Source organism: Amborella trichopoda, chromosome 13 (genome assembly GCF_054954075.1).
Source record: "Amborella trichopoda isolate Santa Cruz 75 chromosome 13, AtrichopodaSantaCruz75HAP2 v2.0, whole genome shotgun sequence".
Lineage (NCBI taxonomy): Eukaryota > Viridiplantae > Streptophyta > Magnoliopsida > Amborellales > Amborellaceae > Amborella > Amborella trichopoda.
Window position 1 is genome coordinate 51,524,531 of NC_142348.1, and position 13,616 is coordinate 51,538,146.

At 36.1% G+C, this 13,616-nt stretch overlaps 1 protein-coding gene and 1 non-coding gene across 10 annotated transcripts; one reads left to right on the forward strand and one right to left on the reverse strand.

The window, feature by feature from the left end:
- Positions 1–1,072: 1,072 nt before the first annotated feature.
- LOC18445877 (splicing factor U2af large subunit B) lies at positions 1,073–11,927 on the forward strand. 9 transcript variants are annotated; one of them, XM_088856907.1, is made up of 14 exons: positions 1,073–1,406; positions 2,728–2,948; positions 3,221–3,340; positions 5,090–5,154; positions 5,635–5,692; positions 5,800–5,867; positions 5,968–6,009; positions 6,115–6,174; positions 8,377–8,437; positions 8,956–9,068; positions 9,669–10,115; positions 10,340–10,475; positions 11,144–11,211; positions 11,434–11,927. In XM_088856907.1, exons 6-14 carry the CDS (start codon positions 5,835–5,837, stop codon positions 11,569–11,571), a joined length of 1,098 nt encoding a protein of 365 aa, XP_088713033.1. In that variant the 5' UTR covers positions 1,073–1,406; positions 2,728–2,948; positions 3,221–3,340; positions 5,090–5,154; positions 5,635–5,692; positions 5,800–5,834; the 3' UTR covers positions 11,572–11,927. The 9 variants fall into 9 exon arrangements, with proteins under 9 accessions (XP_088713033.1, XP_088713034.1, XP_006856065.1 ...); XM_088856908.1 differs by lacking the exon at positions 5,968–6,009; XM_006856003.4 differs by lacking the exon at positions 5,635–5,692.
- A 707-nt stretch (positions 11,928–12,634) lies between these two features.
- LOC148779330 (U6 spliceosomal RNA) lies at positions 12,635–12,739 on the reverse strand. Its single transcript, XR_016048704.1, has one exon. It is a non-coding gene; the product is annotated as a U6 spliceosomal RNA (small nuclear RNA).
- Between the last annotated feature and the right edge of the window lie 877 nt (positions 12,740–13,616).

Consider the following 13,616-nt stretch of genomic DNA (forward strand, 5'->3'; position numbering starts at 1 on the left):
AAATAATATCGTTCAAAGTATATTAATTTCAGATAAGATTATACGTTTCCTAATAGAATTAATAGTCATCCAAATATGCCCTAAAAGTGTCGGTATATATTTTACGTGCTTATATGCATTGCGTCTGTACATTTTTGTGCATTATGTCTGTACATTTTTTAGGTATGCGTTTTGATTTCTTTATGATCAACCATTTGATATTTATTCCCCCAAAATTGAATGTTTACTCCATAGTTTTTGATTCACAACTACCTTATTTTGATTAATTTGAGATTGTGATGAGGTTTTGTTCTTCAACCTCAAATTACCAATTCATTGTTCATCCAGTCTCTCTTTGGCTTATTAATGAAAAAAACTGCGAATCTTGTTTTAAATTGACAGTATTTAATCCATCTATTTAGCCCCTATATTAAACTGTAGTTTTGCAAATTAAAACAAGACAATTTGACTTTATAAATTTTAGGGTATTTAGAACTTGGAATCATAAAATTTTGATATCTCTCTCATTCCTCACCAAATTCATTAAAAACCATCGCAAAATTTCATCACATTGATATACAAAAGTCCTAACAATATTTTAGATCACAATAAAAAGCTCGAATTTCATTTTAACAGTTTTTTCCATTTCTTTATTTCTAGAATAAATTATTGATTTTATATATTTTGATTTGATTTATGCTATGAAATCAATTATTTAATTTCAAATACTTGATTTAATGTATTTTGTTTTTGGGCATTGTTTATCCCAGTTTCCTGTCAGGTCGAATTTGTTAGGCCGGCTCAATGGGTTGACTCGGTCGGCTTGGACCAGACCCGTTCGGGTGCTTTTAAACACTGCTCCACACAAGTAGTTTTGCTACAGTAGTGAACATAATCAGGCTAGTAACGTAGCCGCCCAATTTCAGATCTTGCGGCTAAGAACGAATTTAATCTCAAGTACCAAAACTGATCAATCCCATAGTGTATTTCCCCATGGCAAATCTTAGGGTTATTTTGGTCATTGATTACTTATGAGTTCCGCTTCGGCCGAGCCCCTTCTATTTAAGAAGAGAATCTCGTCTCATATCAAGGCGTCGAAGAACCCTAACTTTCTCTCTCTGGAGGTCATCGAACCACAGCCTAGGGTTTTGCATTTGGAGCTCTAATTTGCTAATTTCCTGAAAATTTTACGTATCATTGCTTGATTGGTACTCAGGGGTTCTGAAAACCCTTAAAAGCCCTAACATTGACGAATGATTATTTCAATTCTAGGGTTTACGCTGGTCTTGCTCATATAAAAGTGATAAGAGATGTCTAGTTATGATGGAAGGTACGAGGGCAATGGGGAGAAATACACTGATTGGGGCTCTCCTAGAGGTGATCACAGTGGCCCTGGAGACAGGGATTCAAAGTCACATGTAGGCGAGGTATGTGTCCATTTTCTTTCTTTCCCACTCTAGAAATCAATTTACCTTAACAAGTTTGGTTTCTCACTCTTGATTTGATTGTATCACATGATGAATATTTTTAGGTTTTAGGTTTTGACATCTTTCATGGTCACTTATCAGCAAATATTGTTTGGATACTTTTGTTCTCAATGAGCATTATGTTTCCTCATATCTGAACCGTATTTAATGTAATGTATTGAAGGGTCAACCTTCATTGATAGCTGAGACTGTTTTGTGATGTCGATTGAGAGTGAGAAAATTTGAAGTATGCTGTGATTTCAGGATATTGATTCTTTGGACTGTTTTGTGATGTCGATTGAGAATGAGAAATTTTTAAGTATGCTGTCATTTCTTGATTTAAGTTTTTTCAGATTTGATTTAATTTGACGCATGAAGTTATTATGATGCTGGATCTTGGGTGTGGGTGGTTATGTCTTTCTTCTTCAAAATTGTAAATTCCCAAGTAACGATAATTGAATGATTTTTTGATATTTGGTAGATGGATGTGAACATCATGGTGGCTTGTGCATAGATCATGAAACCGCTTATAATTCATCATTCCCTTTTTATTTTTATTTTGCAAACTTTTTTTCATATTCCTTATTTTTATGTTGATATTTGCCTCTAATGTTTGTTTAATTCTGAAAATTTTCATTATTATTTGCTTTGTTGTTATTCACTTGTCTCTACGAGCCAAATGAAACAGTTTTGATTCATATGCACATACCTACATATGCACATTTATACACATGCTTTGTCTTCATTGCTCATGAATGTTTTTCTTTCTTATTTATGGTAGTGATTATGGTGCAATGTATTTATGTTTAAGACAGTGTTGGAAAACTCGATGACTCTAACTTGGAGTTGCCAAAGTTTCTCGGGCTTGGCAGGCTGCCGAGTCCGGGACTAAACTCATGGGGATTGTCTGACTAAGGCCTTCTCTCCCATTATGTTTTCCTTTATTTTATTTCGAGTGGACTTGCCCAAGTTGTCTCAGTCCTTCCGACCTGACTCAGGCTCTGGATCCTAGTTAGTCCTGACCTGGCTTCTCGTCTTTCCCTTGGTCTGACATATGCTTTAACTTCCTATAGTTCACAGTTGACCTCTGTTCCATGATATTAGGAATTCATCAAATTGGAAACTTTATTGCTTCCTCTACTCTTCTCTGGCTTGAGTTTATTTTTAATTTTTTATAAATTATATATTTCCTAGAACATTGTTTGCCTTAAACTTTACTGTAGTGGTTATGACTGGTTTACCAGAAAAAGTTATTGTGATTAATGTTGTTCCTATGTTATAGCATGTTACCCGAGACTATGGACGAGATTCAGGTACTGGAAAGAGTAGGGATAGAGAAAGAGAAAGAGAAAAAGGGAGGGAAAGGGACTATGATCGCCATCATAGGGACCGTGATCTCCATCATAGGGACCGTGACAAGGGTAGATATGAGAGAGAAGAAAGAGGACGAGAAAGACCTGATGATTACCATAACAGGCGCAGTCGTGATCGTGATTATGATAGGTAAGCCATAACCATCTTCAACATGTGTTTGGAGTGCCTATTCTTTTATGCTATTGTTTTTTCATTGCATTATCAATCTTTCATGGTATTGGCAATTTGATATTTTTCATTTTATTTTTTTTTGTTTACTTGACGCGAGATTTAGCCTCTTTTGTAATTTTTTTTAGATTCAAGAATACTCTGGGGTTGCTCGCTGTTCTCATGCTCAATACAAATCAAGTATTTGCTACTGTCTGTTGCTTTTGCTGATATTATTTATGTGGATTATGTAGGCATGGGGACTATGATCGCGATAGAGAAGGGCTTCATCACCATGGATCTCGATCTCGGTCGAGGGATAAATCTAGTCATAGAACGAGATCTTGTTCACGCTCACGCTCCCGATCTAAGAGGTAATATTTCGTTTCAGTTTAGTTGGTTTTATGTTAGACAAGATGACTGTTTAGAATGCAGATGTCGTTTGTAGACCACTGACTTCTATAAACAGGCTTCTCGCTGCTAACCTTTTTTGGAGTATCATGTTATTTTGCACTCAATTATCTTCCTAACATTTTGTTTATTTGGCTAATATCGATTATGTGATTCCAAAGATGGGAAATGCCATGCCTATGGAACGATGCAAATAAAAAATCGGGGTGGTTTAATTTTTTATTTTATATTCTTTTTAATTTTAGAAAATATGTTATTTGAGATTTTGGTTTTATTTAGTTTTATTATTGTCTTCTTTAGTTGTAGAGATTTAAAGGTAGAACAGTAAATTCTCTATGGGATTTGGTTAGGATAGATTTTTACGAGGATATAGTTTATATTTTTGTGGGGTTTGAGATGGGTGGGGGCTTCCTAAAATTTATGGCGCTTCACATGGAAGTTAGATAGAGAGAAAGAGAGATAGGGGTCTACGTGATGGAAAAGAAAAAGGAGATGGAGAGGAAATGTATGGGAGAGATGAAATAGGAAAAGTAGATTGAGAGAGAGGGAGAAAAATATTAAGAGAGAGATAAATGTGTTATTTATTTATTTATTATTTCAATTGTATTTAAGGGGAAAAGGTCCCTTCTTTGTAATAAAGAGATTGGAATTAAGTAAAGAATTTGGGTCTTGCGAAAAGATCTTTGGGGTGAACTCCCTTGCAGACCCAGAGGGAGGGTGTATTCTCTCAACCCTTTTAATTTTTATTTTTATGATTTTGGTTGTTATTTTCTCCCTGCATCAATGGTGCTAGTGGAAAAAAGCTGGATTATACTCCTGGCAAGTTGATTTTTTTATTTTTTTTATTACCTAATAAGTTGAAAATTGGTAAAAAAAATAAAAAATAAAAAATTCCAAGCATTCTGGTAAGATTGAGCTAGTTTGCTTAAAACTTGGCAGGGATCATGGCTGTACAACTGGAGCTTTGGTTTTGTTTTTCTGCATAACCTCTATAGCCGAGTAAGCTAAAAAAGAAGATAGTTTTTATTATATACTACGGGTATTTGGTGTCGTTTTTGAAAAAAGGAACTGCTATGAATTTTTTTTTTTTTTGCAAAGGCCATTGTGGCTTATGAAGCTCGAACACTAGCAGATGGTATACATATTTGGTATTTGTAGTATTGAATTAATATATTTTAGCCCATGCTTTCTTTCTGATGCCAGCTATCATGCTGAGGCTGTTTGGATGTACTTTTATGGTATGCTTAATGACTTTGGGCAGTATGGATGGGATAGCCTATCCTCAAGAGCCTTTCTTAGTGGCTTGCTGCTCTTAGTCTTTTGCCCTAGGTTCTGATTTGAGTTCCTTTCTTTTGATTCTAATGTAAGAGTCGTACAAAGCCAAAAAGGTTAAGTATAGGTACGCTCTTCTGCCTCCAAGTTGTATGGCTAGTGTTCCCCTCTTGGGTATTGTAAGAAAAATGCAGGTTTTTTAGTTATAATAATTATAAATTATTTGACCATGAGATCTTGGTTACAACTGAATTGTATCACCTCCCTTAAGAGATATATCTATTCAATGGTCAACATTTTGATATCTGATGTCAAACATGACTGCATGTTTTTTTTTATTTTAATTGTTGTAAATAGATCAACTGAGTGGTCTCCATTGTTCACAAACGGTCTCTTTTGTGTGAAAACTGATAAATTACTTATGTCACATGTTTACACAGCAAAAGGATAAGTGGGTTTGACATGGCACCTCCTACAGCAATGGTTCCTGGTGCTGCAGTTCCAGGTTCGTTTCCTTTCCTTTGCTATCATTTTGTTCCCAGCTTGTAACGTCAATAGAGCTGTTTGCAACACTTTCTGTTGGACTTCGTGATGTAAAAAAGATAAATATGCATTTCCTTCCCATTTCAGCCTTCCATGTAGGAGCTTAGACTTAATTTCTGCATAGGCTAATTAATTTATTTGTTTTATTTGGTGTTTTAATTCTGAAACTGAGTATGGGTTTTTTGGTTGTTTGCTTGTTTTCTGTGGTGGTTTGTTTGTGTATGTATCTATTTGTTGTTGTAAGAAGGCAATGTTGAGCCACTTGCCCCACTATGCTGCCAATGGGCGTGAGCTACTGTAGATTTTATGTACAAGGAGGGACCAATGCCCCGGTTTGATGATTCTTGTTCGTCTTCAACCGACAACCATTGCATTTTTGGTAGTCTTACAAATATTTTCTTCAGTACTAAAAAATGATGTATATTTTGTCTGTTTCTGGTAGATTCCATTATCAGAGGCGTATGAAGTAGAGTTTTCTCGATATAAGGAGCACATATTAGGTGATTTAGTGGGAATTATTTGCTTGCTTCTGATAATAATTCACTGGTATCACTTATTTGTGATGCACTATTTTCTAACTGAGGATTTTTCTGCGCATGTTTTACAGGTCAGGTTCCAGGAGCTGCTCCAGCTGTGCCTGGAATGTTGCCAAGCATGTTTTCATTACCTGGACAGGTGCCTTTTTCTCAACAATTTAGGGTTTTGGTCCTTTGTACTTCTTATTTGTGCTAGTCGTTGCTAATGTCCTGGGATGGTTCTCTGTTTCATATGGCAGTTTGGAGCCATGCCAATGCCTGTCCAGGCAATGACCCAGCAAGTATGACATAAACTGCCTATATTTCGATATATGCCATATTTTGACATAGTAATCTTTTCTATTTTAATGAACTGAGGGGTATAATTTATTTTTTGTAATTTACAGGCTACTCGACATGCTCGGCGTGTGTATGTTGGAGGCCTTCCACCCATTGCTAATGAACAGGTTTGGTGCCATTGAATTTCTCACAATTTTTATTATTACAGTGCTAATCATTGTGTATGCACGAGATGAAATGTTAGTTTTTTGTGTAAATTAATTTAAGAGAGTTGCTTTTAGATAACAGTCTTGGATTCTGGTGTATACTTAGGGTCAGTAATGCTCAGTTCCTTCTTACCGTTTCCTTCTTTTGTTACACTAGCATTCATTTGAGGAAATCACAATTTTGTGATGGATGTATGAGGCCATCACAATTTTGCAACGACTGATGGGATTGATTGTGTTGGTTTGCCCTACATGTTAAATGCCTGTGGACAGTTGGAGAAAAAATAGGATTTTTTTTTTCATTTTTTTTGGGTTCATAAAAATACAAAAGAATGATCAAGTTGAAACGGTGCTCATCTGTTAACAATTGCAATGGCCTCAGCTGGATCCACATCCAAGTTACTTTAAGGCACTGAGTTCATTTCGGCATTTCAGGGAACTAGGTCAATCTGACCGCATGGTAATGGATGTGGGTGTGACTGCATGGTAATGGATGTGGGTGCAGGGAAATAAGGACTGGGATAAAATCAGCATACTGATGTTTATCCCTGAAGGTAGAAAGTGCGGGTAGAAGTGAACACTTTAGGTCCTCCATTTGTTTTTATTTTATTGTTTTTTATTATTTTAATATGGAAATACTGTCGTAAGAACTGCTGATATACGGTTTACTTGTCTCTGTGGGCTTTAAAAGTTAAAATGAACCCCCATATTACAGTCTCCATGAAAATCATTTTTCTTCGGGAATCCAATGTTCGGTAAAGCCCCATTTCATGGTTTTTTTTTCTGCTTAGAATGGTATTTCCTTTATTCTTTTGTGAACCCCACACATGCCTCTGCCATGGTTATAATATTTCTAAATTTCCTTTCTTTTTGGGATTCTACATTCATGTAATTGGCTTTAGTATGACTTGTTTCGGATGGTATTAGATGGCAACATTCTCTGCTGCCACTCTTTAATGACCACCACATACTTGAAGTCAACTGGGGAACTGCAAAGAATCTATTACAAAAAAAATCTTCTTAGACAAATACACGCCCCCCGCCCCTTCCATCACCAAAAAAAAAATAAAAGAAATAAGGAATGTATCATTTACCCATTTCCTGGCTTTGTATATGGTCTATACAAGGTCCACGTGAAGGTTGATGTATCTTTATAAACTTATGATTTTGAACTGTATTTGTGCTGGATTACCCAAAACTGTGACTTCTGGCTCCTTTTTGATACTTAATTTATCGTATTTTGTGATTTTAGGTCGTGTGACATCTACTGATGTTTAATCATTTCACTATGTGCCTAGATCTAGGATAAAATTTCTGATTGTTTCGGTCATTTGTGAAGTTCTTGTGCCTGTCGATTGTCCCATAGAGTATCTATTTTCACTCTTTCTGCTTCCTGTTGGCAGCTGCCATCTTGCCACATTATGTTCCAAGTTCAGGGTATTTGCTTTTTGTTTTATAGATGGCGAAGACGAAATCGCTTTAGTCCTCTCTGAATGTTCAAACATTGTCTATTTGTGCTATTGTTTTTAATGATTTGTGAGCCACACCAAAATTCCATGCAGCTAACCGTAAAAAACCTTGTATTGAGGACTTCAAACCGTCCTAAATACTTTCAAATTCATTTATTCTCTAGAAAACTTGATTTGGAGCGTCTAAAATAGTACAAATATGTTTGATCTAGCGTCCATTGAAACTGAGGGTCCAGAGCAGTGTTCAGATATCACTCAATATGGAGCAATTTGAGGGCTCCAGGTCCCTTTTTGTTTATGATCTTGATCCTGTAACTGAAAGAGTATGGATCTGCAAAGTTGTCTCGTCAATCGATTTTTTTGGACTTTTGGTCAAGGTGCATGGTGATTTCTTGTGGCCACGGCCGCTTCAAAACTGGATCCTACAAGGAAAAATAATGTTTCTAGGATTAGGGTTTGTGACCTAAGTACTGGTTTCTTATTTATTCATTCTTGTTTGATGATCCATTTATGTGATTTTAGGCCTTACTGTGCTCTTGGATCTCCACTGTTGTATATAACATTGAGTTTGGGTTATTGTGAAGTTTGCTTGATGTTTTGATCTCAAAATTAGCTGGATTTTCCCTTAACATTCAATTTCCATTGATATAAAAATGTGAGTCTTCTAATAAAATATTTCATCTTTTGTTCGCAGTCTGTAGCAACGTTCTTCAGCCAGGTGATGGCTGCTATCGGAGGGAATACAGCTGGGCCAGGTCGGTATATGGTTTCTACTGTTGCTTTGTATTGTTATTATGGAAAAAGTTTATATAAGGTTACAACCTTAAACTGTGGAAATAGGGTTCACCTTAAAAATCTATTGGAAAAGGCTGTTTTGATGTTGGAAAACCCTCTAATTGATCATTTTGACATTGAGATGTATGGATATGAAAAAAAAAAAAAAGAACATTTCGGTTCCTAAAAATAGTGCATCTTGCAACACATCATCAGGACCGTCTATGTTCAAGATTTTCATGTGTTTATAGATCTACTTGATTTGAACCATATTTGGAGTTTAAAATTTTATAATTTGAGATGAAAATAGATTCTCAAGCCGTCCTAAAATATTTATAGCAAAATTACATCTTATAATGAAATTTGGAGGTGCTCCTTACTTTGATTGTTTAAAGTTGCAACTCTATGCAAACCACACCCTATTACTATTATATTTTATATGGATAAGTTTATTCGTTACCAATCTGCACTCAAACGCAAAATTGTCTCCCTTTTCCAGGCGATGCTGTTGTTAATGTATATATAAATCATGAAAAGAAGTTTGCCTTTGTGGAGATGAGATCAATTGAAGAAGCTAGTAATGCAATGGCTCTGGATGGTATCCTTTTTGAGGTATGGCTTGATTTATCGAAATTATATTTATGTAAATGATTATATGGTTTTCTGCAAATAGGTTCATATGGAAGACTGTTATATTTGTGACAAAAGTGAGATCATCTTGCAGCAATTTCTGAAAGTCCAACATGTTGTTCTTTTTATGTATTTTTGGACATTTATACTAACGACCAGAGCATTCTTGATACTTTCAGACATCAAATAATATTGGTACTATGCAACTGCCTGAATCTTTTGGCATTCATAATAACTGAATGGCAAGACTCCAGGAATGACCCAATTCTCCCATGTTTCTGTTTGATGACCCGAATGCCTTGGATGTTCAACATGCACACTGATAGCGATTAAACGAATTAAATTTTTGAAAACCATAAATATCTGTTAGTTCTAGGGAAGAGCAATATGTTCTCAGAAAATGGAATACAAAAATTACTTGATTTTATAGGAACGTCCAAACTTGGGCTTCTGCGTGCTTTCTTACCTTTTCGGATGTATATTTTTTGTGTTGTGTTTCTAGTTTTAAGCTTTTCATGTCTTTCTTCCTTTTGACTTATATTTTTGCTATTCTCTCTAATGCACAATTTATTATGTGTTCAGGGTGCCCCTGTGAAGGTGAGGAGACCTAGTGATTACAACCCTTCTCTTGCCGCTGCTCTTGGCCCTAGCCAACCCAACCCAAACCTGCACTTGGCTGCAGTTGGCCTGACTCCTGGTGCAGTAGGTGGTCTTGAGGGGCCTGATCGAATATTTGTTGGTGGGCTTCCATATTACTTAACAGAAGTCCAAATAAGGGAACTCCTTGAATCTTTTGGGCCTTTAAGGGGGTTTGATCTTGTCAAGGACAGAGAAACAGGGAACTCGAAGGGCTATGCATTTTGTGTTTATCAGGACCAGTCAGTAACTGACATTGCTTGTGCTGCTCTTAATGGGATAAAAATGGGCGATAAGACTCTCACTGTTAGGAGAGCAGCTCAAGGCAATGCTCAACCTCGACCAGAGCAGGATTCTGTGTTGCTCCATGCTCAGCAACAGATAGCCTTGCAGGTTAGGAGCGTGCAATGACACTTCTAGTTAGAAAAAATTAATGGAACTGTTTTGATGCGTCAGTAACTAACCATACTGAAATACATACCTGACTACTCGTCGGGTTTTATTGCTTGGTCGCTTGTTCCTTTTCATAGTGCCTATTGGCTGTAATTTGTTAGATAATTTTTGTATTAAATTTAATTATGAATTTTTTTTTTCACCGTTTGTACTCAAATTTGCAGAAGCTTGTGTTCCAAGTTGGTGCTCAGCCTACCAAAGTTGTTTGCTTAACCCAAGCTGTAAATGTGGATGAGTTGAAGGATGACGAAGACTATTTGGACATAATGGATGATATGAGAGAAGAAGGCGGAAAGTTTGGTATGACATCAAACAGTAGTGAATGGTTCTTGTGCTTTTATCTTCTTTTCCTCTCTTCCTCGAATCATGAAAAGATATAGAATTCTAACCTTTGCTCAATATTTTCCACTTGAGTCCGTTTTTTTTTAGTTATAAAAAAGTTGTTTCCCTTTCTCTTTTGGTTTTTAAATTCCTTTGACTAATCTATTCAAGTTGGATACTCGATGGATCTATGTTTGAACAAATTGGGTTTTTGAAATGTTGTGGAATAAAATCTCAGTGAGGTTGCTGAGAAACAAATATTCTTTTATGACCATTGTTGCTTTTGGTGATGGATTTATCAACTTTCCCTTTTCCGGAATTACCTACTTAATTTTCAGTTTTTCCGGTTCTATTGAAACTCGAGTGATTTCAATTCTCAGGTTAGGTTTATTGATGCACAGTTTGATATTTAGATATCTCGTGTCACCTCCTATTTCCTGTAAGATTAATGTTTGTTTATTTTTTCCTTGATTCTGGTATTATTTGGCTTTGGATTCATGCCAAACTTTCATTGGAGATTTGTTTGCCATATTCATGTGTTTGTGTGTTGTGTGTGTGTGTGTAAGAGAGAGAGAGAGAGAGAGAGAGAGAGAGAGAGAGAGAGAGTTTTTGGTGTTTTCATTATCATGCTTGGCTTTGTTTGACAGGATCATTGGTTAATGTTGTCATCCCACGCCCAGGTCCCATTGGTGAACAATTTCCTGGAGTAGGAAAGGCGAGTTTCTATATAAACTTTCCTTGCTCCAAAAAAGAGAGAAAAGGAACTTTTCTTGTTTCCGCTCCAAATCATGTAGACCCTGGAGCTCATAAATTATTTTCTATGAGAAAAGAATCGTTGAATATTAATATTTATGTCTTATATTGAATAACCACTGCCCTTTTTTTATACCAATTTAACTTTTGACATTGTTGGTTCTTTTTCACATTTTCTTGACAGGTTTTCTTAGAGTATTCAGACACTGAGGGTGCAAGTAAGGCAAGGGCTACTCTCAACGGGAGAAAGTTTGGGGGCAACACTGTGGTTGCGGTTTATTATCCTGAGGACAAGTTCTCAAGGCAAGAATACGATGGTTAGTTTTCAAATCTCATATTTCTTTTGCCGGCAACTCGTATTGAGGATCTGAATATGGGAGAGCAAAACAATATTAACCATGATGATCCATTAGCCCCTGTAGCAGTTTCTCTCTCCTCTGTAACTTTACATTTTATTTCACCCTGTTGTAAATTCTAAATGGATTGTAGGTAGGTAGAGTTGAACTTTGCACTTTATTTTTCTTTTTTTTTTTTTTTTTTTTTTTTTTTGTTTTTTGATAAATGAACCTTGCTCTTCCTCTATGGACCCGTTTTGTTTTGGGATTACACAGACCAAAGGAGTTGGTTTGTTTTTTTGTTTTTTTTTGTCATATATATATGGTGATTTTATTTCTGGAACCTTTTGTGAGATGTTGGCTTCTGGTATTGCGTGCTGTTTATCTGATTTAAGATGGCACTGGCAGGAACTGGTCAATGTCCAGTTAAGTCCTAGCTTTTTTTAGCAGTAATAGCTTAGAGAAAATGCATGAACCCTTGCTTGGGTTGGTTGGAAACTGGTTGGCATGACTCTGTTTTGGTTGTTTCTATAGAATGTTTGGGGTAATTCAGTGTGGAAGACAGGCCCAACCCATTTATTCAAATAGTTTAGGAGTTAGTTTTTTTTTGTTTTTTAAAGGTGTTAGTAGAATAAAAACCACAATGTGGTGACTACACCCCTACCCAGCCCCTTTCCCAATTCTATAGAATGTTTTGAGAGAGGGAGATATTGCCCATTAGTCCCATAAAGAGAGAGAGGGGCTGTTAGTACCATCGTTTATGGTACTAACGGCCGTTAGTACCATCGTGTAATTGCTGTTAAAAAATAAATCATGTTTGAGCTTTTGTGTGAGAATGATGTGCTGTAGAGAGGCGGAGAGAGAGCTCCGATTAGTCTGAGCCTGCAAGAGAATGAGAGCTCCGATTCGTCTGAGCCCGTGTAATTGCTGTTAAAAAATAAATCAGCACATGTTTGCTCTGCAAACTTACTCCTTTCCAAATCTCTCGCGATCATCAAACTCTATATTTTGGGAACAGCTGTACATTTGCGATTGAGCTCTTTTGACCCCAAAATTTTTGTTTTTGTTTTTTTGATTTGTTCCTCGCATACTTAACACGGGTTTTGCTAATCTTCTCTGTATTGTTCCAACTTTATCGGATGTCTCTAGAAGGACTGGATTGAGCAGATTTCTGTACCGTGATAACCGTATCATGAGCGAGGTTCGATTCATTGTTTTCTTGATAAAAAACATGGCAACCTTTCAATGCCTTGAGGGCATCACTTCAATCGGGGTCCCTAGAACTTCGAACTCCAATTAGTTTAGTGCAAGTTGAAGGTGTGACATAGAGATATCGTTAGAAATGCTAAAACTAATATGAAAAGTGCATACAACATTTAAGGAAAGGAAGAGGTGTAATTTACTCTATAGTGAGACGAGCAATATATTAAAAAGGTCATCAATGTAGTAGGTGCCACATTATTTTGTTTTGACGTCGAAAGTACCACTTCCACGAGGTTCAGGTTAAGATCAATTTATGCTCATGTACCCTTAAAATAAAATTATTATGAAAATTCCCCAATTTTTTATTGTTGTTATTATTCTTCTTTTAAATATTAGTTTCTCAAGATGCCCTTGCTTTAGAGTTGACCATGGCTTCCAATCTTCCTTTTTTTTTTTGTGACGATTCAATCTTTCGTGGTCTGAAGCAAAGTTTTTTTCATAGTCCAAGGTCATGTTTTGACCGATTTCGAATGGGATTGAAGTCCTTTCGATAAATCTTTCATTCATGTCGTGCAAGTTTGAAGTCAATACTTTCTCAATTTCTTTTTTTTTTAAAGCCAAGTGGTGTTTCAAATCTGCCAAATTTTCTTTTACTATGACTCGGTCCTTCATAGTCCAAAGTGAAGTTTTTTTTAGTGTGATTTCATGTTCTGAAATCAAGTTTTGGCTGTCTTCAAATCTTTAAAGATTGAAGTCATTTCAATAAAGACCCGTTTCTATGTGGCCAGCCCACATATTGTAGAAATGCGGGCCCGGTAATATATATGTT

Excerpts from the sequence above, each read along its gene's own strand:
- LOC18445877 (XM_006856003.4), top strand. The coding sequence starts at position 1,290 with ATGTCTAGTTATGATGGAAGGTACGAGGGCAATGGGGAGAAATACACT. Across the intron at positions 1,407-2,727 it reads CAAAGTCACATGTAGGCGAG|CATGTTACCCGAGACTATGG; the intron begins GTATGTGTCCAT and ends CCTATGTTATAG. Across the intron at positions 6,175-8,376 it reads CACCCATTGCTAATGAACAG|TCTGTAGCAACGTTCTTCAG; the intron begins GTTTGGTGCCAT and ends TTTTGTTCGCAG.